This window comes from Anabrus simplex, chromosome 3 (assembly GCF_040414725.1).
Source record: "Anabrus simplex isolate iqAnaSimp1 chromosome 3, ASM4041472v1, whole genome shotgun sequence".
In the NCBI taxonomy this organism is placed as follows: Eukaryota; Metazoa; Arthropoda; class Insecta; order Orthoptera; family Tettigoniidae; genus Anabrus; species Anabrus simplex.
In genome coordinates, this window is record NC_090267.1 from 505,281,546 (window position 1) to 505,308,565 (window position 27,020).

General features: G+C 39.7%; 1 protein-coding gene across 1 annotated transcript in view; it reads right to left on the reverse strand.

Annotated features, from left to right (window-relative positions):
• Spt20 overlaps positions 1-27,020 on the reverse strand; it is a 338,912-nt gene that overhangs the window by 268,139 nt on the left and 43,753 nt on the right. The window contains exon 3 of the mRNA XM_067143670.2: positions 16,051-16,319. Coding sequence (XP_066999771.2) covers positions 16,051-16,319 — 269 coding nt within the window. The remainder of the gene's footprint in view (positions 1-16,050; positions 16,320-27,020) is intronic.

Sequence of the window (27,020 nt, forward strand, 5' to 3'; positions counted from 1 at the left end):
GGAATAACTCAATGTTGAATTATGTGGCCGGACAATTCGTACAATCCATATATTACTTGGGAAGATCTAAGGAAAAAAAAAACGAAAAAAAAAGAGGAAAACTTAAGAGACTTGCACAAAATACTGAAATAAATAAATTAAGTGTTGTACGGCGTCTGAGTACTTACTTCTCCGCCCTGTTTGTCTCTCTGTCTTGTCCGGCCGACTCATGTGTGGCTCCGAGTGGCACTGTTGTTTGCAGCGTGTTTCCACAGCAGGGGTGAGGGGAGTGGTAGTAGGTGGAGTCAAGTGGAGGGGCACGGGTGAATTAAAAGCGTTAGAATTGTTCGTATTCTGAAAATAAGTTTTTATAATTTCTTCAAAAAGGATGTTATAAGTTCTGGAGATTTCATTTTGGTTACTGTTGGAGTTAATTCTTTGATCAATGTTAATAAAAATATTTTCAAATATGTTGAGAAGAACGCCTTTATTAATTATTTTTAGGATGGAAAGATCTTGTTCAATGTTGGAAAATGAACTATGAGGAGAAAAATGTTAAAAAGCGCAATATTGGAAACAAATGAAAAACACATATGCATAGCGTGTTATTTCTTGAAGATAAGAGTTCGGGTCGTACTTGAGGTAGCGTAAGGTATGAGTTTAAATTTGAATGTTGTAATGATCTGAACTGTAGGAGGTGGTATTATAGTAGGTATATAGTTCAATTCGGAAAACAGATTTTTTTTTTTTAATCGAGAGGAGAGATGAAAAGAAAAGAAAAGAAAAGATGGGATAAGGTAATAAAGGAGGAGGATTAGTAGATAAGAGAAGATTAAAAGAGAACTGGAAGTTAAAAGAAGATGGGAAAGGATAGGATAGGGAAATAAAGGAGAGGTAGTTTAGGGTGGGTTATGAGGATGGGTTACTAAAAGTAGAAAACATGGGTAGGAAATGTGTAAGGCATGAAAAATTGAATTTGGGTTTAGAAATTTAGCCTTTTTGAGAAGAATTAGGAAGTCAAATAGAATGTTGGGTTTTTCAGAAATGTCGTTGAAATTGAAATTAGGGTTGAAGTATTGGTCAAGGTGAATAAAACAATTTTCAGTAGTGTTTAGAAGGGGGCCTTTGTTAATGATTTTAAGAATTTTGATGTCTTTTTCAATATTGGTGAAATTATGTTTGGAGTCTTGTATGGGGCTATAGCAGAGAATCTGTTGGGTTTAATGGCGTCGATATGTTCGGAATATCTTATATTAAAGTTGCGTTCAGTCTGTCCAATGTACGAGGAGCTGCAGTTGTTACATTTGAATCTGCCTACTCCAGATTGTTCAATGAACTGTTCACCTCTTCTCGTAAACATTTTAAGGCATAGTGCCAGACATTGCGTGTGTTGTGCTACTCTTCAGGGACTTGCGCCTTGCCACATATAAGTGATTGATCTTCAACTTCTTTTGGATTTTATGATTTAAAATCGCACAGTGCTAACCCCTATTGTCTTTTATTGGTTCTTGAACTGCTTTTGTGAAAGATATATCATTAAAATTTTTGTTTTCCTATGCACTGTTTTTGTATTTTTAATCGGCTGATGATGACCCAGATTGGTGGTCGAAACCGGTACTGCTTTTAACCAAATAAGAATGTAGCACTACATTTCCTATTTACTTGTATTGAATAGGTTGAACCACTTAATATCTTGTTTCAATTTAACTGTGATACAGTTCAATATGGAACATTATGAAAAATTTTTATCTTTAAATAAAAAGGTGGCTGACATACTGTTTCCGGTCGCACATGAATACTGTTCTAAAAAAAATTACAGCCGGGCTGAGTGGCTCAGACGGTTGAGGTGCTGGCATTCTGACTTGGCAGGTTCGATCCTGGTTCAGTCCGGTGGCATTTGAAGGTGCTCAAATACACCAGCCTCTTATCGGTAGATTTACTGGCACGTAAAAGAACTCCTGCAAGACAAAATTCTGGCACCTCGGCGTCTCTGAAAACCGTCAACAGTAGTTACTGGGACGTAAAATCTAGCCATCACACAGCTCCAAGAGCACCATTAGGAAAATGGCAAGGACCTATTGATGGTCTTCTTTGATATATAAAAGGCATGCAACACTCCACGTAGAAGTCCTGTGTGGAGAGCTCTGGAAAACCAATCCCCCATGGGTGGGGGCGGTAGAATAACACCCACGGTATCGCCTGCCTGTCGAAAGAGGCGACTAATAGGGGTTCCAGTGGCTCTGAACTCTAGAGTGTGGATTGGCGATCACGGGGCCCTAACTGAGTCCTGGCATTGCATCCACTTACTTGTGTCAGGCTCCTCACACTCATCTATCCTATCCGACTTCCCTTGGTCAACTCTTGTTCTTTTCTGCCCCGACGGTATTAGAGCACTCGAAACCTAGGGAGTCTTTCATTTACACGCCCTTTGTGGCCCTTGTCTTTGTTTGGCCGATACCTTCATTTTTCAAAGTGTCATATCCCTTCCATTTTTTCTCTGTGATTAGTGTTATATAGAGGATGATTGCCTAGTTGTACAGTAGAAGTCCGCTATAGCGAGTATGGCATAACGAGAACCCCGTTATACCGACAACTATTTTCTGTCCCTTCAAAATTCCTATATTAAACTGTGCATTATCCTTCGGTTACAGCGAGAGCCCTATCATTGGCGCATCCGTTATTACGAGCAATTAAGCGCGCAATATTTTTTTTGTTATCGATATTTATGCCCCCCCCCCCAAATGTGTTGCATGAAATCGATTATCTTCGGTATCGTTTTCTCGCTATGTCCACTAGCATGTTCTCTCGTCGACATTCGAAGGCGATGTCGGAGTCGATTAGTAATACCCGTCGACTGCTCTTCTGTAAAGAAAATTCGAATTGAAAGAGAACATATTTTCGTAATACGTACGTAAATAACGTGTCCGATAACAGTTCTAAACTCGTTAAAAATAAAGGCTGAGTAAACGATCGCTTCAAGTAAAAATGGGATACACCTCGAGATATGGCAGAGTGTGTAATTGATTTCAGAGGTTAGTTTATATTTTCTCGCGTTTGGTTAAATTACGGAAAGGTTATCATCATGTAAATTTATAGCGAAAAGGTTATCATTTCTCTACTGGCACTTAAGTATGTTTTCATCATACGTATAGTACGGTTAAGTTAGGATAGGTGACGCTGTTTTAATAAGGAAACTGGAACGTTTGCCACAAAATGCGATCAATCATCTTTGGTATGGTATAGTTTTCCCATTTGTGCATTTGCGAGCTCTCTCATCGACATTCGAAGGCGATTTTGGAGTCGAAAATTCGAAATGAAAGAGGATAAGTTTTCATAATAAATGCGTAAATAACGTGGCCGACAACAGTTGTCAACTCATTAAAAATAACTGCTGAAGTAAATGATCTCTTAATTTTAATGTTATATACTGAAATTAAAAATGTGATACACCTCCAGATATGCCAGAGTAGGCCTACATCGCTGATTTCAGAGGATAGTTCATATTTTCTCGCGTCTAGCTAAATTTTGGAAAGACTATTCACATTCAAATTTTTAGCGAGGATAAATGGGCTCTACATGCGTTTCAAATATGTTTTCACGACACATACCGTATACGGTTAGGTTAGGTGACGCCATTTGAAGAAGGAAACTCTGGAGTGATACCATATTTCTCCGAATCCAAGACGTTTTATCCCTCAGAATTTTATGCAAAAAAATCAAGGGTTGTCTTCCATTCGCTGCCTAACAGGAATGAATACCACAGGCAACTACCGTGGTAACCACGCCTCTTCTTTCCACCCCGCATGCGCACGCACACACAAAATTCGTTGACAATAAACAACCGCCTTTTTATTATACATCGCTAGCCGTGACAGCCGGTTGTACGGTACCTGTGTGTAACGTCACTGGATCTCGGGCAATAGTGAAGAAAGAAACACATTCTACTAGCCTCTACAAAAACGTTTCTCAAATCTGCAGAATGGCATCAAAACATGCGAGACTTTAGAATTCTTAGAAAGGCCACGGCTACTCTGTAGCAGAGTTATAACGCATCTAATGTACCTGGCTCGTAGTAAAATTAAGTTTTATAGACAACAGGAACATTTTCATGATGGACAGTCGTAAAGATACGTGCAACAGGTATCGGCGGCAAATTGTCAACGGGTTCTCGTCGATACCGTATTATGATGCCAATTTTAAGTTAATTGTTATTAAACACTCGGAAATGTAGAATAATTGTGCAGCCTCAAGAAAATATGGCATAGGCATAAGTAAAGCCAATATTTGACGTCAGCGTGAAGACAAAGATAGCTAAAAAATGTGTACTGAACAAAAAGTGCATTCAGTGGTCCGCAACAAGGTCACTTTAAAGAAGTCAAAAATGAAATTGTGAGGTATGTGCACAAAAAACGCAAGGGTCGAATGGCCATACCGTAGCGCAATAAACTCGTTCGTTGACTTTCAGCGTCCGCGATTAGGCCTATACATCGCAAGCCGCTGAAGTTGGCTGAACCCGGCAAGCGAGACATGCGTGTAGCGGTAGCTGGTTATATCTGATGCTGAGTAAAAGTACCGTAACAGTTTTATAGATAGCAAGAATATTTTCCTGGTGGATCGCCGTATTGTAGAGAAACATGGAATAGGTATTACCGGCAAATTTTCAACGGGTTCTGTTCAGTATTATGATGCTAATTTTAAGTAAATGGTCATTAAACCCGCGAAATAAAGAATAATTGTGCAGCTGCAAAAAATGCTGTATAACGAAAGCCAATGTTCGGCGTCTATAAATAGTCTAAAAATGCGTACTGTACAACAAAGGCATTCATAAGATTTTACAAAGCACTTTTTGAGCCTGATTAAAATTTTTTGTAGGAAAAAGTGGGGTTCGTCATGGATTTGGAGAAGTACGGTACTGTAATTTTTTCAGAATGAAATTAAACATACACTTTCACGTAGCATCGGATTTCGAAAAATAACAAACAAGTAAGCCGTAGTGTGGATATCATCCGCGGAAACGCACGTTTTGAACAAACTGATCGCCATTTCATACCTATTTTAATGTGTATGAGGTGTTTTCCACCTTTTATACAAAAATCGGATATAACGGCAATCCGCTATAGCAAGTAAATTTTCCGCTGTTGTGAATTCTCACTATAACGGACTTCTACTGTACTTCCTCTTATAACAATAATCACTAGCACCACCACCACCACCACCACCACCACCTGGAAAACCAAGGAGTCAAGAATCATACTGTAGAGAGTGAAAATAGTGTGAAAGGAGGAGAAGCGTGAACAGGCTGGAAAATGCACAGGAATGGTTTAACCTTTTGTACTCATGTGTCGACCTGAGGTCGACAGCTGTCGCTTAGCATTATAACTCATGTGTAGACCCCAAGTCGACACAATGTTTCACCGGTTGCTGCTAGGTTACCTGGCATGCCAGAGCTTTTGTCCTTCGTTTGGTAAGTGCTGGTCCCTTCCAGAAACCGAAAGAAACCAAATAAGAGTGTTTTAGTTCCTCTTTGCCCGGCAAAACTGCTCCGTTTCCTTGACAATGGAAAGCAGTCGCGGTGAAACAACGTGGCAGCGCACAGTCTGACCGAAGCTGAGATTCTTGCGTCTATTTTGGCTGATTCTAATGATAGTGACCATGAAAGTGATTCGAATTTTGAATGTGACGATGACAGTGATATATCCGTTAGTGATTCAAGTGACAATATTGATATCAGCGTTGCAAGAAACCATCGAGGAGGCGATAATATTATGACTCGTCCCGGTCCCAGTAATACACTACTGACTTCAAACATACCTTGGAGATCGTGCAGAACAGGTGATGCAGGATTACCCAAATTTCCTAACAGGTTACTCAGTGGATTCATAAGTTGTGGCAATAGACCTAAAATAGAACTAGAGTACTGGCAGCTATTTTTTACTGATCAGTTGCTAACCTCTATTGTCCATGAAACAAATAAATTTGCCAAAATGAAAATACAGCAAAATACTCCACTTCAGAAAAGATCTATCTGGTTTCCTTGGAAAGCTGGATGATGTTAGAAGAACTGAAGGCATTTATTGGTGTAATTATCAACATGGGGATGAACAATAAGGCAGAAATGCAGGATTATTTCAATGAAGACTGGTTGGATAAGCAGGTGTTCTACAAAGATGTGTTCTCTAGAGACAGATTTCTACAGATATTCTGGAATCTCCATCTTTCTTTCCCTGATGCTGATAAGACAGGCCCACAATCTAGAGATTCAAAGGTCAGAAATATAGCGTCGTACCTGCACACGAAATTCAGCGAACACTTCATTCCAGGGAAGAATCTGAGTGTTGATAAAGCACTGTGGGCTTCAAGGGTTGTGTCGTGTTCATGTGTTACAATAAACAGAAACCAATAAAGTTGGAACTCCGTATTTATGTACTGTCAGACTCGAGTAGTGGGACCATATTATGGTTCAATAACCACACAATCACTTGTTAGGCCCGATTTACCCTTCACTTGCAGGATAGTTATTCATTTGGTTACAAAAGTTTTGCAGCCACCAACGAAACTGGGTTTCATGTCTTTACGGACAGGTTTTATACTAGTTACGACCTTGCAGCTGAGCTACTGAAACTCATCATCATCATCATCATCATCCTAAACCATCTCCAGTTTCCCGGGTGTGGTATATGAGCCTCCTCCATCTCATCCTGTCATTGTACCATTCTTCCTCCACCAACTTGTCCCAATCATGACCTCTCAGCAGTACATCGCTCTTAACTAAATCTATCCATTTCCTTCGTGGCCTTCCCATGGGTCGTCTTTCTTCTAACTTTCTGTCAAATTCCTTCCTTGCAGTTCTGTTTACTGGCATCCTCTTCATGTGACCAAACCACTTCAGTCTTGATATCTGAATCTTATTGAGGAGAGAATCATCTATTCCTACTTCTTCTCTAATTTTCTCATTCCTAATCTTGTCTTTCCTGGTTTTCTGGATCATAGTGCGTAGTAATTTCATTTCAGCTGCCTGAAGTTTGGAATTAAACTAAAGGTCCATATTACAGGCACTGTAATGGTAAATAGGAGAGGTTTGCCATTACAAGCGAGAAAAACCGCAACAAAGAGAATGAAACAGCATGACATTATTGCACTCCAAACAGATAACACTTCACGCTTGGTTTGAAAGGACAAGCAGATTATTGCTATGCTGTCCACTTTCTATGACAATTCTATTCAGCCTGTGCAAAGAATAAGACGTCAAGGTGCCGAGGAAATTGTAGAGAAACCTACCGTCATATGTGCTTGATCTTTCTGACCACTATGCTAGCTCATACCCATTCACACGTAAGTCAGTGAAGTGGTGGAGAAAAATGTTCTTCTGGCTTCTGGAGATCACAATAGTGAATGCTTTCCTACTCTTCAAAGAAGGTAACAATGGAATGACCCATCTGAAGTTCAGGAAAAACTTGGTAAGACAACTTGTAGGAAATGTGCAGAATGCACAGAACAGGAAAGAGAAGACCTTCCTCAACAGATGAAGAAGTGAGGCTGAATGGCAAGCTGCACCTGCTGTACCCCCATCCCGAAGGAAAACCTAAGTATTGCACGATTTGCAGTGACAGGAAAGTTGTTGGAGGGAGGCGAGAGACAGTCCACTTCTGTAAAACCTGTGAGAAGCAACCAGAGCTCCATCCAAGCATTTGCTTTGAACGCTTCCACACACTCAAGACATACTGTTAAGAAAGTGTCATGTAAATACCATACATTCATCAATTTTGTAGTTCATGCCTGTATTTTTACAACCATACTTAATACCAGGCTTCAAAATATGAAGAATGTTGACAGAAATAAATAAGAGTTGGGAGAAATCAGGATTACAAATAATTCGAGTGGAAAGGGTTAAAGCAAGGAAGTAACTTGTCATTGTTATGATGGATGAGCTAATAATGGCAGGAGCAGGGAGGAATGATGAAGAGAAGATGAAGATGGATGACATGACGGTATGGAGTGATAAAAACCAAACCCTATGGCGCAACAGCCCTAAAGGGCCATGGCCCGCCAAGCGACCGCTGCTCAGCCCAAAGGCCTGCAGATTATGAGGTGTTATGTGGTCAGCACGACAAATCCCCTTGTCCATTATTCTTGGCTTTCCAGACCGACCCGCCATCTCACCGTCAGATAGTTTCTCAATTCTAATCACGTAGGCTGAGCGGACCTCGAACTATCCCTCAAATGAAAGGGAAAAAAAACACTGACCAGGCCGGGAATCGAACCCAGAGCCTCCAGGTAAGAGACAGGCACGCTACCTCTACAGTGCGGAGCCAACAGTATGGAGTGATAAGGGGGAAGAAATACAGAAGCATCTGAAGGCATAGGCAAAAGAAGTTGAACAGTATGGTGACAACAAGGAAGAAAGACCAACTGCTTGGAGGAGGCGGACGGAAGAAAGTGAAAACTTTCAAATGCTTAGGAAGTACAACAGACGAAGGTGAACAAGGTAGAAGCCTGATCAGAAACATGAAAATACATATTACATATCATACCTATTATGCTCCAGTATTAACCTGTGAGATGGTAATGAAAGTACTGAATGAGGAACCCTCACCTGACTGAATAGAGAAATATCAACTACGATAGTATAGACATGTCAAATGAATGGAGAACTCAAGGATATCCAGATGGAAGTGGGCGCCAAGAGACAGATGGCTGAATGGAGTGAAGGACTCAGTTTGCAAGAGAGCTGGAGAATAGCGAGGCTTGTACTTCAAACAGACAAGGTCAGTGGCCAGAAACTGTGCTACATGATGACATGAGAAAAGACGGTGCTGCAGAATACGTCATGTGATAATATCTGTCATTTGAATTGTACAATCCATGCAAATGAGTAATAAGGATATAGTCTGCTCTTGCACAAGAATAATGATTGATTCTTTGGTGTGCATTACAACAGAAACAGAACAAAAGAGGGAAGCACTAAGCGAAATATAGAGACACATGATGAAGTGAACAATGACTTACAAAAGACCCCGCATTAAGTACGGTCATGAGGTAAACACATCTGCAGTCAAGAAAATGTTGACCTTCTATTCTTTTAAACATTTTGAACAATTGCTTTTTATTCTTTCATTTCTCTTCTAAACAGATGGCTTATTTCCTCTAGTTTAATCAATCTGGCAACCTTTCGCACTTTCAGTTCGCTTTAAAAATCAAAAGGAAAGTACAGAAAGAGCATTCTACTTAGGTGCAGACAAATAGACACATACACTGTCAAGCAAGATTTTATATCAGCTTTCTTCTTATCCCACACTTCCTGCATCATGACGGAAGTTCAGCTGAGATTTTCCTCAGTGAATGTAGGGCCTGTCCTCCTGATGGGAGTGAAAAGGGAGCATGTCGAACAACTGAGACTGACAAGGAGACAGCCCATCTATTTGAAGACAACAGTGTATGAAGTGTCCTCCTCTCCTCTTTATGTTGCTATTTTTTCCCATACTGATGTTTGTTATGGTTACTTCTTCATCCATTCCCATTTCTAGACACATTTTGAAATGTTCCAAATTATCTACAATTCTTCTTCAATCACTGTGCTGCTATCTATGACTCTTGCTTCGATGCTCTCCACAAGAGAGAACATCCCTCTCATTAAAGGTCGTCTTCTAGCTATTTTTCCAGGGATCACTTTCTCAATGGCTTTCTTCGGAATCCTCTCTTTTCACATTCGTCTCATGTGTCCAAACAACCCTTGCTTTCATCTGCTAGGTCTTTGTTATTTTGAAATTTTATATTTCCTCCTATCTCTGTCTGGTCTTACTTCGGAACTGCATTTCTACTGCTTGAAACCTTCTCTTCTTTCTATCGGTCAAAGTCCATACGTCAATACTGATACAAAACCAGTTGAATACAAGGTCTTTTTGTATATCACTGCTCATTTTTGTGCCATATAATGTATTTAACTCACCAGCATAATTCTAATGCTTGCTTGGTTTTTATATTAACACACTGAGTGCCAGACTGAAATTCTGGGCTTGCCGTCTAGTGCCATGAGCTAATAACATCGAAGTACTCACTGGTGCCAAAATGTGCATAGGTTCAACCAAGCAAGTGATCGTTGAAATGAGGATATATTTATGCTTTATTAGGTTAACACATTATGTATATTAGGTCAAATATTGTAACACCAATTGGGGTCGTATTGGTCATCAAGAATTGTACACGTACACACGCCCTCAGTAGTTTATGTGTCGACGCTCAGCCATACTTGCCTTTTCCTTTGCAGCGATGCGTTTTCTGTCACTGATTATGAGAGACGTGTTAGTTTGTTCATACTGTAGCCGTACAAAAGTACAATCCCTGATTTTAGGTTAGGAAATGTTTGTAAATGACGATCTCCTGATTTTAGGTATGGAATTTTTTGTATAAAATTTTGTTATATAAAGCAGAGGAAATCATGTGAATTTGGTAAATTAGGATGTAAGAGCATAATATTATTAAAATTTGTGAGAATATTGAATATGTATATCATTATGTGTGTATAACTTTTAATTTTGGTACGAGTCTGTACACATGGCCTAGCAGAGATGATTGTGCAACATGGGAAACAGTGACTATATCGCTGAAGTTGGTTAAAAGTGCTGTAACAGGTGGCATGGAAACCCGGAGTACGGTTGGGAAGTGTATTCTCAAGATTGTAATTCATCAATGTAGATAAACGTGCGAGATTGCTATTTGCTCTGTACTGGGTTCAAAATCACTGTATATTCTTTGTCTACATCATTATTGTCCGACTTGTTCAATAAATCATCCAGACTATCTGCACTAAGCCTTTTAATGCTTGATTTACTCACAATGACTTAAAGATAGTAATGACATACTACGAAATCAACTTGCACAAAAGGAAACTCACAGCACTGCTAACTTACATAAACAATTCGTGCTTGAGATAGAACAATGACTCTGTCACCCTACAAAGTACTCCTGATGTACCCATAGGGGTCGCGCCAAAACAGGAATTGATGAATGAAAGGTGGACTATTCACATACTTAAATAGACAGAAAACAGATGGCAAGAAGATAGATAGACATGATTTATTTTAACTGGCAAAGTTCGGGACACGTGTCCCTGTCTTACACTTAACCAGTGAAATACATAATTAACATAAAAATATATAACATACTGAATAAAAGAAAAAAGAGACTGAAAAAAAAAACTACGGTACTATGCTATCCTGCTGTACATAAAAATAACTATTATAATACAAATTATACAAATTAACATTTTGCTTCCTCCGAAGAAATTAACATACAACAAAGAACGAATTACAATTTCAATAATAATAATAATAATAATAATAATAATAATAATAATAATAATAATAATAATAATAATAATATAGATAAACCTACTAATATTTACAATTAATTTGTCCAATTCCAGAAGTATATCACATTGACGAATGTTCAGTTTTCATGTGTTTACTGTGGGTGAAAAACATTGCAAAATGGGGATAGGGATAAGGATAACTATGCAGGAAAACCACAGCTGAGTACTTTCTAACACTACTGATGAATAATAATAATAATAATAATAATAATAATAATAATAATAATAATAATAATAATAATAATAATAATAATAATAATAATAAATAATGATAAGAAGAAGAGGAAGAAGAAGGGCCATGGGGAGAAGAAGAAACAGAAGAAGAAGAAGTCTGTCGCACTACGAGCTCATTTCGTAGAGATATTTTGAACACATACTTTTAAATCTTCCGTGGTTTGATATCCCTCTGACCTCCTGCGGAAGGAAGTTCCATTCACGGCTGGCCACAACAGTGAAGGAATTGTTGTAGGTTGAGGATTTATGCTTAGGAATAGCGAGCAATGTCGAGCTCAGCGCTCTGGTGTTTTTATCATGGTGTTCAGAAAGGCTATGAAATCGTTCATACAGGTAAGATGGGGATTGTAAGGTAAGGATTCGGTGCAATGAAGTCAGGGTATGCAGCTTGCGTCTGTCTTCAAGGCGTAGCCATCCGAGGTCGACGTAAGACTGGGTAACATGACCTGAAAATTTCAGATTATATATAAATCTTACACAGGCATTCTGTGCACGTTGTAGTTTATCTCGAAGCTCGGTTTTCACATCTTTGTAAACTACGTCACAATAATCGAATATTGGAAGAACAAGGGTTTCAACTAGTTTCTTCTTTAAACTGAACGGAAAAGTAAATTTGAAATTGTTTAATGTGTGCAACGTAGCAAAAACTCGTCCACTCACAGATATTATCTGATCCGTCCACGAGAGGTGCTGGTCAATGGTTACTCCGAGACTTTTTACGCTCTTGCAAAAGGGCAAAACTTGATTTTGAAGTTGTACGTCGGGGATGGACATGCGGAAATTGTCGGAAATAAGTCTTGGGTGGGCAATTACTATAGTTTGGGACTTTTTTGGGTTCAAAATAAGTCCATGCTGGTAAGACCATTTACTTATGGCCTCTAGATCCATGTTAATTTTCTCGATTGCTGTCAAAACGTCTGTTGGTTTTGCATGGATGTACAATTGCACGTCGTCAGCATAGATGTGACGTTTACAATGTGTCAGCTGTTCAGCTAGGTCGTTGATATAGACAGAAAATAACAAAGGAGCAAGGGTTGACCCTTGTGGGACACCTCTTTTTACATATTGCCACGAAGAAAATGCACCTTGATTGGTGACACGTTGTTGACGTTCGTGTAAATAAGCTCTCAACCATCTCAGAGTACTGTAGGAGAACCCTAGGTGATAAAGTTTGGATAGGAGCAACTCATGGTCTACAGAGTCAAATGCTTTGCTGAAGTCCAATAATACTAGGATAGTCAGTTTTTGCTCGTCAATAGCCTGTCTTATATCGTCAATCACGCTTAGTAAGGCAGTACATGTACTGTGATTGCATCGGAAACCTGACTGGTGTGGGTCTAATATGTCGTGGTCGTTGGGATAGTTGGTGATTTGATTATGCACTATGTGTTCGAGTCCCTTGGCTACTATTGACAGTATATTTATAGGTCTGTAGTCACTGTTTAGTCTAGGAGATTTTATCTTTGGTAAAGGATGCACCAGGGCCATTTTCCAGACAGTTGCAAATACACTATTTTGAAGGGAGAAATTGTATATGAATGTCAATACTGGAATAATAGCGTCGATAATTTTCTTTAGCATTATAATACATATATTGTCCACCCCTGTGGATTTAGTTTTGATTCGCATGATAGCCGCTTTCACTTGAAGGGGTGAGACGTAATTAAAATAAAATTTGTCTCTGCCTACGGGTGGTGTGTTGTAATTTGCACACAAAAGATCTTCTTTTGCTTCTTCGTTTAATTGTACATGGGAGGATACGAAGTGATTATTCAATTCATCAAGAGAAACTTCCAAATCGTCTACCTTGTCCAGTTTATTTAGACCAAAATGGCGGATTGACTTCCATAAAGTAGCGGGTCTTACATCAAGTTTTATAAGGTCATGGGCGTACCGTAGTCGAGCGTTTCTTACTGTCTGAGTCGTTTTATTACGTAGTCGTTTGTAATAGATAAAGTTTTCCTCTGTCGGGTAATGTTTATATTTCCTATGAGCTGCATCCCGCTTAGCCATCATTGCTCTAATATCATCATTTAGCCACGGGGAGAGTCTTTTACAGACGCGTACTGTTCGCATAGGGGCATGTTTGTCAAAAATTTGTAGTATCATGTTATTGAAAGTGGTGACCATGTCGTCAATATTAGTTTTATGAGTTATCTCCTGCCACCGCATCGAAAAAGCGTCTTCCAATAATTTTTCGTTGTTAATACGGCTATAGTCTCGGTAAGTCACGTACTTAGGTTTATGTTTAGGGCATTGCAGTGCGTAAGACATAAAGATGATGTCATGGGCTGACAGTCCGGGAGCAGATGTCTGGCCGTGATGTAATACTCTGTCAGGGTTGTTCGTTACTATTAGGTCCAGTAGTGTGTGTGAAGTTTTAGTGTGGTGAGTGGGAGAAAGTGGGAGGACCGCCATGCTGCATGCCTGAAACGTATTCAATAGATGGGTGGCTTCGGAAGAATCTGGATCTAGAAGATTTGTATTAAAATCTCCCATCATTATAAAATGTTCGTACATAGGTAACAGTCTGTTAATATCAGTCTCTAAGTCATACAGACGGCGAGCTTTAGGCGGTTTGTATACTACACCTACCAAACATTTAACAGTAGCGACCTGTATCTCTATGAACATGTACTCAGGTTTACGCTTGTACTGTTGAGGCGACTGACAGATAATTTGAGGTTTCAAGCGTGAAGAGACAAAAGCACAGACCCCACCTCCCCCTTTGCCAAGTCTGTCATTCCTCAGAAGGCAGTAGCCAGGCAATTCAAGATTCTTAGCTTGATGTTTGACTTTCAACCAACTTTCGCTGCATAAGATGATATCAAAGGACAATGGAATGAAAATCGCTTTTAGTTCATCTATACGAGTTTGAGAAACTAAACTCTGGGCATTAAGGTGACATATGTGAAGTGCGCTTTTATGTCTATTTAGAGCTGACTGGATAATGTGTGTTGTAGCTTCAAGGGGTGGGGTTCGGGTCAATGGACTAGCAGGTAGACAGGTTGAAGGGCTGGGCAGGGAAGGGGAAGTGTGACAAGGAAAAGTATTGCAATGGTCAGAGGGATTACTGCTGTTAGTGGTATGCATTGCCAATTGCTAAAATGAAAACTAACTAGAAGTAGAACAGAGCATGCGAATACATCCAATGAATAATCAGCAATTTACGTATTTTAGATAGCTAAATTGTCTATAATAATAATAATAATAATAATAATAATAATAATAATAACAACGTGCAACAGCAGATTACGCGTACAGAATAACTCGAGTAGGAGCTTATTCTACGTAGTGTAGATGTTAGATCAATGTAGACGTAAATACGGGGGCCTGATTTAAATTTGAACCAGTTAGGAAAGTGATTAAAGAGTAAGAGGCTTATTAAGCTTCAAAACACACACTTATTGTGCACCCAAACGGGTCTGCACAGTTCTCGATTTCGAAAGAACGTACGATCCCATATGGGGACATGAAGTTCAGAAACTTGACTACTCTCAAGTACCCAAATGGGGTCCCTTGGCACTCAACATGTTAATCTCTTTGTCCATTCTTCCATAGCGTGATGCACTACCAAGTTATCGAAAACTGTACACTACTTCTAGAGGCTCACAAGTTAATCTCTCTCCTGTCTGTTTTGCTTCCTCTCATCATGATCGAAATCTTACTTTCTGAGACACTAATCTTCATTAAACCAAATCAAATAATAAGTGAGTTATTCCACCTTTTCAATACAAATTAGTGTTTATTAAATAAACATTTAATGGGACTAGTTTCAACCTATTTAAAGGTCATCTTCAGCCATATCGCATGTAGAACAAAGTATTTGAAACACAGCTCTTTTAAAGAGCTAAAAGTTTGACATTATGAAAAATTGTTTATAGAATTTCCTGGAAACACATTTGTTGTAAGAAATTAGTTCATTTACCGTGGGAATATAAGAGAAGAAAAAATCTTAAAATATTCTTCGTAGTATTCAAGAACGTAGATACAATTCAAAATTCACAGTCTTGATGAGATGTGAAATGGGCATATATACATAGTGTTGTTGTGGTAGAGGAGAAGAAGTATCATGATATTCTTTTTATCACTGTGAAGCATAGATACACTTTAAAATCATTCATAATCTTGACGAGATGTAGAATTGAGCATATATGCAAAAAATTGCCTTAGTAAAATGTGAGCTGAACAAATATATTATCGCAGTGGAAAGGAAATTCTATATAGATAACTAATCTTCATACCAAAATTTTCCGATTCCTGTCAAAGTATACATGCATTTGCACCTCCTCTTCATATTTTCCACAAATAATAATGTCATCAGTTTCTATTAATTTAATACATAGCTTAAACAAGCGAAAGAAAGGTACTTAAAAGAATGAAGTATGAATTGAAACAACAACTTAAAGACTGCTCATGAACCTATTATAACAAGAGTTCAACAAAACATTAAAAGTAGGAAAGATTACCAGAGTAGTTGGCCGTAGAAGCACATGATGAGTATTGGGAGCAAAATGAGGATGTGCAAATCTGAAATCCCGGATTTCTGCTATGATACAGCCACTGTAGAAGAGATCTGAATGAGTTGTCTCCAGCAGGTCCAGCAGCATTGGTGGTAACTGTCCCAGCTCAATAAACCGAAGTAATTCATCCTCATGATACGGCCACCGCATAGTTTCAACAACACTTTCCGTAGGCACAGAACCCAGACTAGCAGTGGAGCTTGAACTACTGCTTGCTGTAATCAAAATAAATTTAAGCTAGTAGTTCAACAAAGAAGCACATAAAATTAAAATAAACATACAATGAAATAGGATAATTCTCCTATCTTTACATATATACGCACATACTTATGTACATACATACTATTACGTGCCAGCCCTGTGGTAGCCCCTATCTGTACTTCCAGGAATGGGCTAGTGACTCAGACAACTGGGGATCTCCCGGTCGGCTTGTGGGGTGAGGCCGGCCTTACCGTGTATTGTTCTTGAGTTTCTTGGAGATTCAAGGGGAATATTCCACCTCTAGCCAACTCGCGAATTTTCTGGTTCCCAAAACCTGAGCCATAAAGGGGAAGGCTAGTCGCGGACAGTCAGTCAGAGTGGAGCTCCGTGGTGCAGCTATAGTCAGTGTTGGGCTCCATGGTGGAGTCAGAGTTGGACTCTGTGGTGAAGTCAGTGTGAGAGTGTGTTGGGGTTCGGTGACTGGGCTGAGGGCGACAGAAGTGTTGGTTGTCACTAGAGTCCTACCGAGGTCTGAACCAGGAGCTGTTGTGGTGTTGGAGAAAACATCGAATAGGTGGGCTGGAGACAGGGGTTGAAAAATACTGGGCGCCCAGTCGCCAACACGCCTGAAAATTTTTACCTGGCGCCTGAATTTTCAAATTCGGGTTTGAAAATTTATTTTTTGAAATCCGAAGTTCCCTTACATGTAGGTTCCCACCACTTTACAAAGTAACAAGTCGTGTGCTGTTTCACGGTTTTTTTGTAGCTCATATATTCTAATATGTGCAATAAACATTTTCAGTGCTTTTGGCAGAGTCTTGAATTCTGTAACTGCTTTTCTTACCTTGGAACTGGACGTTTCAGTTCTGCGCGGGAGCTGCCTAGCGGTCATGGGAGACATCGCTGTAACCTGTCAAACAAGTATCCTTTCATGTGGACATATCGTAACACATCGAGTTCCATTACAGATGATCAGCTTTCGGTAGCCGAGTACAAAGATCAGACCAGAGTTGTGGAAAAATGCAGAGAACTACTACGTTAAATAATTCCACAAACACTACAATACCGCCTTCCTTCCTTTGACTAGCGATTCCTAAACTATTGCCGCCAAAGCAGTGCTGATAAATTCCCGTGGAATTCATTCTTTGCATTTAGAACATACAGAATGACGTGTATCAATTCTTGTACATTCACCCAACAATATTTATGCTTTTAATTTAATTATAGCATCTTGGTATTGAACGGTTTGCACTTTAGAAATACGGTTGTTTTTATTCCTGTGCGTTTATGGAAAATTGACAATGTAGCATCAGACATCAAAGCCCGCGAACTCGGAAGCCATTTAACGCTGGTGTATTTTATGTTTCTGTGCTCTACTTGAGAAAATTGGCAAAATGAAAGGAACAAAGCCGCACAAATTGACTGACGTGAGTAAAGAACAGTGTACTCTTTCAGATTTCCTCGTAAGTAGGGGCCGTAAATGCAACACAAAGTGATACAGAAGCGAGCGAATGTGAGAAAACACTTGATGTAAGTGCCGACTGTAGTCTTCAGGACGACAATGACAAGCGTGAAATTTATGGTGTTCAAGACAATGATAGGTCAAAAGTAGATAAAGTCACGGGTTCGGCCGCCTCCTCCTACTCAGGCCCTCCACAAAGGCCTCCTCCTCAAGCGGGAAATTTGAATTTTGGTGGGATATTTGAATTTTGGCGCGAGACTTGAATTTGTAAACAAAGTCACGTGCTTTTTGACAGCTGTCATCTGACAACAACACATCGTTACCCTCACTGCTGCCATCTTAACGGGCCTAAACCTCGTTGCTGCCAACTAAACCTCACTAGCGCGAGATTTGAATTTGTAAACAAAGCCACGTGCTTTTTTGACAGCCACGTGCTTTCTCACAGCTGTCATCTGACAACAACGCATCGCTAACCTCACTGCTGCCATCTTGACGGGCCTAAACCTCATTGCTGCCAACTAAACCTTACTAGCGCGAGATTTGATTTGGTAAACAAAGCTACGTGCTTTTTTGATAGCCATGTGCTTTTTGACAGCTGTCATCTGACAACAACGCATCGCTAACCTCAGTGCTACCATCTTGACGGGCCTAAACCTCAGTGCTGCCAACTAAACCTTACCAGCGCGAGATTTGAATTGGTAAACAAAGCCACGTGCTTTTTGACAGCTGTCATCTGCCATCTTTAATCAACAGAGCACCGTGCTGCCCTCTTTAGCTACATATCTTTGAAATGTGGTGGTGGGTAATTTCCACATGACAGCTGTCATCCGCCATCTTGCATCGCTAACCTTAGTGCTGCCCTCTTTACGGCACTACCTTTGAAATGTGGTGGTGGCATTTTGAAAAATTCCACGTGCTCTTGTTTGGAAACACACCCACGTGCTTTTTTGACAGCTCACAGAGCATCGTGCTGCCCTCTTTAGCTACATACCATTGAAATGTGGTGGTGGATAATTTAAATTCCAGGTGCTTTTTTGACAGCTGTCATCCGCCATCTTGCATCGCTAACCTCAGTGCTGCCCTCTTTACTGAGCTAAACCTTACGAGTGGGTAATTTGAAAAATTGCACGTGCTTATTTGACAGGTATCATATACCATCTTGCATCACAAACCTCAGTGCTGCTATCTTTAGCTACTACCTTTGAAATGTGGTGGCAGCAATTTCCACGTGCTCTTGTTTGGAAACAAACACACATGCTTTTTTGACAGCTGACAGCAGCTCAACAGAGCATCGTGCAGCCCTCTTTAGCTACAGACCTTTGAAATGTGGCGGTGGGTAATTTAAAAAATTCCACGTGCGTTTCTGGCAGCTGTCATCCGCCATCTTTAATCAAGAGAGCACCGTGCCGTTATCTTTAGCTACATACCTTTGAAATGTGGTGGCGGCAATTTGAAATTCTATGTGCTTTCCTGACAAGCTGCCATCTTTAATCAACAGAGCACCGTGCTGCTATTTTTATCGTAGTAGTGGGCAATTCCACGTGCAGCTGCGACCATCTTTAATCAACAAAGGATCGTGCTGCTATCTTTAGCTACATACCTTTAACATGTGGTGGAGGGCATGTCCTTTTTTGACAAGCTGCCATCTTTAATCAACTGAGTACCGTGCTGTTATCTTTAGCTACATACCTTTAAAATGTGGTGGCGGGTAATTTGAAAAAAATTCTGTTAGCTATCATCAACTTCAGTGCATTATAACCTAACCTCTCATCTACCATCTTGAAGGAGGCTATCCTTAGTTTACGACAAAATCGTCTTTCCGACGCTAATTACCGAAAGATGGCGGCGGCTGTTATGGCTACCTCCTCCACCTCTACCTACTTAGCCTCCTCTACCTCCTCCTCATCCTCTGTCAAGGCATAGCTTTATCGAACATGCATCGCCAAGGCAAGAGTGTGCAGCGATAACATCTTTGTGCATGTTTAGACTTGTGGATTACAAAAGAAACATAACAAGACTAGAATCGAACACTGCACTCGATGTTGATAATTTCAACATGTGATTAGAACATTGATTGATGTGTTCAAAACACTAAATAAGCGATCAAGACTAGAATCAAACACGGTACTCGATACATCATGTGTTTAGAACATGTCAAAGGATACCTTTGTTCTAAGAAGATCAGATTGAAACATAACAAGACTAGAATCGAACACTGCACTAGATGTCGTTAACTTCAACATGCGATCAGAACATTGACTGATGTGTTCAGATCACTAAACAAGTGATCAAGACTAGAAACGAATACTGTACTCGATACAACATGTGTTTAGAACATGTTGGGGAATACCTTTGTTTTAAGAAGATTAGATTAAAACATAACAAGACTAGAATCGAATACTGTACCCGATGTCGTTAACTTCAACATGTGATTAGAAAATTGATTGATGTGTTAAGAACACTAAATAAGTAATAAGACTGGAATAGAACACTGTACTCGATACAACATGTGTTTAGAAGATGTCAGGGAATACCTTTGTTCTAAGAAGATTACAAAAGAAACATAACAAGACTAGAATCGAACACTGCACTCGATGTTGTTAACTTCAACATGTGATTAGAACATTGATTGATGTGTTCAAAACATTAAATAAGTGATCAAGACTAGAATCGAACACGGTACTCGATACATGTGTTTAGAACGTGTCAGGGGATACCTTTGTTCTAAGAAAATCAGATTACAAAAGAAGTGATTGAAACATAACAAGACTACAATCGAACACTGCACTCAATGTTGTTAACTTCAACATGTAATTACAACATTGATTGATGTGTTAAGAACACTAAATAAATAATTAAGACCGGAATAGAGCACTGTACTCGATACAACATGTATTTAGAAGATGTCAGAGAATACCTTTGTTCTAAGAAGATTACAAAAGAAACATAACAAGACTAGAATCGAACACTGCACTTGATGTTGTTAACTTCAACATGTGATTAGAACATTGATTGATGTGTTCAAAACAATAAGCGATCAAGACTAGAATCAAACACGGTACTCGATACAACATGCGTTTAGAACGTGTCAGGGGATACCTTTGTTCTAAGAAAATCAGATTACAAAAGAAGTGATTGAAACATAACAAGACTAGAATCGAACACTGCACTCGATGTTCTTAACTTCCAACATGTGATTAGAACATTGATTGATGTGTTCAAAACACTAAATAAGTGACCAAGAATAGAATCGAACACTGTACTCTATACCACATGTGTTTAGAACATGTCAGGGGATACCTTTGTTCTAAGAAGATTAGATTACAAAAGAAACATAACAAGACTAGAATCGAACACTGCACTCGACGTCGTTAACCTCAACTTGTGATCAGAACATTGATTAATGTGTTCAGATCACTAAATAAGTGATCAAGACTAGAATCAAACACTTTACTCAATACATGTGTGTTTGGTTTTGATTTTGAAGTAAAGGAACTTGGTGCCTTTGTAACGTTCCAGACGTCACAGTGTAATTATGTTAATTTTATTATGTGTAATTAATTCAGGAATTTAACGTCATGATATTTATCTTGGTATGTAATTTTATTATAATTCATGGTTGATCATTTGCTCACTATCATTTCATTACTTTGTAACTACGACTGGTAAACGAGGGTTGAATATCCCAATATTAACTTAGATTCTTGCGACATTCGTTTAAATTTAACTTGCAGTAGATTTTCCTCTATCTTGCCACATCACTGAGGAAGAAGGAAGGACAAATTTAGACATCAAATTCTGGGAAAAGCGAGCACGTGTTCAAGCGTTGTAACGACAGCTACTGTATTTCGACCAGAATAATTCAAACTAATCACCGCCTATATTTTCAAAGGAGCGTCATGTTGCCATGGATACTGAGTGAAAGGGCTAATAGAAGAACAGTTGATATCATGGTTGGGACCCATCAACTTTAATATCTGGAGTGGGGAGAGACGTGTCAACTGATTGGACCACGTGTAGTGACCTGTAATTAGAGCCAGAGAAGGTTATAAAAGGGCGTGTTGGAGCTCTTGGCATGATTCTTCTGGATTCTTCTTCTGGATTCTTGATTCTTCTATCTTGTATTTCGCTTTAGGTCTGATAACTTGTCTTATGGTTGTGGTAACATAGTGGACTAGTGTGATAGTTTATCACTTCCACATTCATTACTTCGTTACCACGACGTGGTACTTAGGAATTTCTGAATGATGGGTGTATAGCCACTCTCATCAGGAAGTACGAACAGCTCTGTATTAGACCAGTGTATACCAGTCTAAGACAATAGGTAGTATTAAACTAGATAGAAATGAAACTTCAGTGCACATTTTCAGTAAAGTTGGAAGGATTATTAATTGAGTATCCTCTCCACATAACCCAAGGAGGTTTTTCTAACTATGACTTAGGGCTCATCTCCAATATATGGGATAGAGCATAACAGGGAGTGATAGTTTCAAAGCCATCATCCAATTAGTGGTTGATGCAATTTGCAAGGCAGGAATGGTACTTAGCTGCAGATGAAGATATCTCAAAGACGACCGGTGATGTTCCAGCTACAAGGATGGAAGCTTTCCAAGGACCAGCTGAACAAGACTACATGGTGAGCAAGCGAGTTTAAAATATTGCAAGTTTTCGCGAAGTAGAGTCATTCAACTTTTTGTTAAATTCATTTCCTATTTTAAATTCAGTTCTCGTTAAACCGTCGTCATTTATATTCAATATAATAAATAATATTTTCCTAGTTCACTTTAATCAATCTGCCTTAATTAGCCTTTTGACTTCTAATTCTCCTGCTTAATGATTAGTGCACTATCACCCCATCCCTGTGATAAGAGTCCGTCCAAGCTTGATTATAAATTTTTATCTTTAAGTCATCAACTTAAAGATTGGCGCCCTTAGCTTGCATGGTTGCACTTCTCGTTCAATGATTGTTCTCCAAGAGGGGAGACCACACCTTCTATACTTTATTGCATTTGATATGTCTTAATGATGCGATATCACAACTTGATGACGGACATGACTGTTGCATGCGTAACCATTTTCAACAATACAAAATCATTTGACCAATCGGAAATAGGCTTAGAAAGTGCCAACTTCAATTAATGAAATAATTTTACAAAAATGAAAAGTCTCTTCATAACATCTTGCCCCCCTTGAAAGGAGTTCTTTCAACTAAACTATTGTAACATTGTAATCTTATACCTATTGTAAAAACACTTATTCTGAACATATGCATTAATACAAAACTCTATACATACATATTTATATCATTAAAAGAAAATAATATTGAAATTATATCTTCGATGAAAAATAACACAAAGTTAAAGATATCACATGAAATCTTGAATTCAGTTCTCCTTGTCATCCCCTTCAATGGGAAGAGGGCATATTTTCTTGATGCTTCGGGTGAAAGTTCCACCAGCCGTCCGAACGGTGACAACCCTCACCTCACCATCTCGTCCAGGGTGAACTTGAACTATCCTTCCTCTGGGCCACTCTAGAGGAGGGATGTTGTCCTCAATTAATAGCACCAAAGAATCAACATCAATACGTCGATTGGTATCATGCCACTTGACACGTTTTTGCAATTCCTGCAAGTATTCTCGCTGCCATCTCTGCCACAACCGCTGCCGAATTTTCTGCAAGTGCTGCCAACGTGACAAGCGGTTATCGGGTTCTCTCAATAAATCCCTTTGCACAGGTTGCACGATCGAGTCACTTAGAAGAAAATGTGCTGGTGTTAAGACTTCTAAATCATTTGGATCATTTGGCAAGGGAGTAAGGGGGCGCGAATTTAATACCGCCTCTATATCGCAAAGAATAGTGTAGGTTTCTTCGAAAGTTAGCACACGTCCCTGTGTTTCAGTCAGCAAATGTCTTTTCATCATCTTTACAGCTGCTTCCCACAATCCCCCAAAGTGGGGTGGCCGGGGAGGAATGAAACTCCACTGTATCTGCTGCTGAGCGAGTGAGGAGGTAATGGTCGTTGACCCCTTTTCCAAAAAGGATTGGATATCTTGTAGTGCGTTCGCTGCTCCAATGAAATTCTTCCCATTATCAGAGAAAAGCTGCTTGCACAAAACTCTTCTCGCCGTAAAGCGTTGCAGTGCAGCTAAGAAAGCTTCGGTCGTTAGCTCCGACACCAACTCCAAATGCACTGCCTTGGTACTGAAGCATGTAAATACAGCTACGTAACTCTTGTAAGTATGAATGCGGCCCCTTCTGTGGCTTTCTCTTACAGATATTGGACCTGCATAGTCCACTCCTGTGGTAACAAAGGGTCGAACAACTAACGTAACCCTTTCTTTTGGTAAATCTGCCATGCGTACCTCTGGAACTGTAGGATGGTAACAAAAGCACTTCAGACACCTCTTGACAATCCTTTTCGCTTTTCTTCTGCCGCTGATAGGCCAATATCGTTGTCGAGTTGCATGTAGCAGTTGCTCTGGGGGACAATGCTTCAGACGACGATGTTCATTTTCCATGATCATTCTGGTGATGTGATGATTTGCTGGTAGAAGCACAGAATGTCTCTGTTCTGATGTTACCTCCGAAAAACGAAGCCTTCCTCCAACCTTAATCAATCCGTCACTATCCAGAAACGGACTGAGTGACTTTAGAGAACTCTTCTTTGGGAGGTCTTGATTATTAATTAAGCAATGTAGTACTTGAGGGAATGCTTCTAATTGTGTCCATTTGACTACCTGCTTCTCTGCTTTACAAGTTTCTTGTATTTCTAGTGAACCTTTTTTCCTTTCTGATGGTTTGAGTTTGCAGTTATAAATGAATCTTTGACAATATGCTACTATACGGCATAATTTCGGAAATGACGAGAATTTATTCAGTAGAATGCTGGTTGATGTTGCTGTCAACGTAACTGCTGTGACCTTCAGCTCTGGTAGTTCTGTTTCAAATTCTTCTGAATGCTCTGGTTGTTGACGTTGTGTGCGAAGCCAAGAAGGTCCACTCCACCACAGCTTTTTATCTTCGAGTTCTGCTGAAGTAATTCCTCTTGAGAGAAGATCAGCTGGATTTTTAGTCGAAGGAACATGCTTCCAGGTGGTTGCATCAGTGGCTTCTTGAATCTTTGCAATCCTGTTTGCCACAAATGTCTTCAGCAGCCTTGGCTCAGTGTTGATCCATCCCAAAACAATTGTACTGTCACTCCATAATCTGATCTGACCAATTTTTTCTTTCAAAGCACTCACTGTTGTTTTGACAAGTTGTGCACGAAGAAGGGCTGCCTCCAATTCGAGTCTTGGCAACGAAATGGTTTTTAAAGGAGCTACTTTCGTCTTCGCACAAAGTAAATTGGAAATGTAGAGACCACTTTGCGTTTGACAAACTGCATAAATGCATGCTCCAAAAGCCTTCTCTGAAGCATCACTAAATCCAAACAAATCAAAAGAGCCAGAGCAAATTCCCAGGATTTATGTTTCTCATAATTCTGATGTTGTTCAATCTTTCTAATGACGCATAATACTCGTTCCAAATCTGAAGGTGCTCTCGAGATAATGGCTGATCCCATTCAAATCCATCTACCCATAAGTGTTGCATCAACATCTTCCCTTTGATCAGTACTGGACCCACGAGTCCTAGTGGATCAAAAATCTGTGCGATTTTGGAGGCGACTTCTCTTTTGGATCTTGGTGACTGCTTTGCCAGCTCAACTCGAAACTTAAGGCAATCTTGTGCTGAGTCCCAGAGGAGTCCAAGAGTCTTACTAGCTTCACCTTTGTCTAAAACCAGTAAAGTCCCTTCGTCGCATTTGCTCTCCAAATCCTGCAAGATCTCTTTGCTGTTGGACCTCCATTTCCTCAAATTCATTCCACCACTCTTGAGTATATTTTGTATTTGCCGCCGTAGCCCGATCACGTCTTCTAGAATGTCTCCTCCACTTAAGCAGTCATCCATATAAAAATCATCGCGAATAGCCTTTGCTGCTGCTGGAAATTCATTTTCATGAAGAGTAGCCAATTCATTTAGGCACCTCATGGCATGGTAAGGTGCTGATGCTGTTCCGTATCTTACTGTATTCAACTGATAAATCCTCACAGGGGCAGAAGATTCCTCTTTCCACAAAATCTGCTGGAATGCTCGATCTTCAGGATGGATGAGGATTTGCCAAAACATCTTTTCCACATCTGCCGTCATGACGTACTTATGGCTGCGAAATCTAAGTACAATGTCAAAAAGATCTCGCTGTAAATTAGGTCCTGTCATGAGCTTGTCATTGAGTGATGTCCCGAGTGATGTTTTTGCCGAGGCATCAAATACCACTCTGACCTTTGTGGTGTCACTATCTGGATGTACCACTGATTGATGGGGTATGAAGTATGAATTTGGTACATCTTGATTTTGGTTTGTTTCAATCAAGCTCATATGCCCTAGTTTTTCATATTCATTCATGAAATCTGCATAAGCTGTCTTGAGTTCGGGGTGTCTGCTCAACCTCTTGACTAATGATTCTAGTCTGTTTAGTGCATGTATTCTTGATTCTCCGAGGATGACATCTGGCTTAATAGGGAGCCTTACGATGAATCTAAATGTCGTATCTCTCGAAACGGTGTCTGTGAACTGTCTTTCACATATTCTTTCTTCTGATGTGTAATGCTGAATCTCCGGAATTGCTTCTTGTTTCCAAAATTTCTCCATCTGATCTGATAATTGTTGATTGCTAATTTTCATGCATGTTGTTGTTGATCCTTGTTTGTTCTCAAAAACTTCACCACCTATAATCCAGCCTAATCGGGTGTTTTGCAGAGCTGGTTGTCCTTCAGCTTCATTCTTGGGTGGACCTATGACTATTTTCCAATAAAGTCCTGCACCAATTAACATGTCGATGTCTCCAGGCTTGTTGAATGTTGGGTCTGCCAAGCGAATGTCCTTTGGAATAATAATCTTGTCCTTCTTGATCTCCAACTGTGGCAATCGTCTGGTTATAGTTGGCAAAACTAGAAATTCTGCTTCCACCTCAAATCCGTCATTCCTTGAAGCGAGGTGTACTCTCGTAATTCTTTTTGTTTCCACTTTGGAACAGTCTACTCCAATGATCTGTGTGTTTGTCTTGACATTCGGTAAACCAAGTTTCTTATAAAGACTTTCCTTTATTAGATTCGACTGAGATCCCGGATCCAGTAAGGCTCGGCATGTCGTTCTTCTTCCGTGAACATCTTTCACATCAATTAAAGCTGTTGACAAAAGTATTTGTGATGTT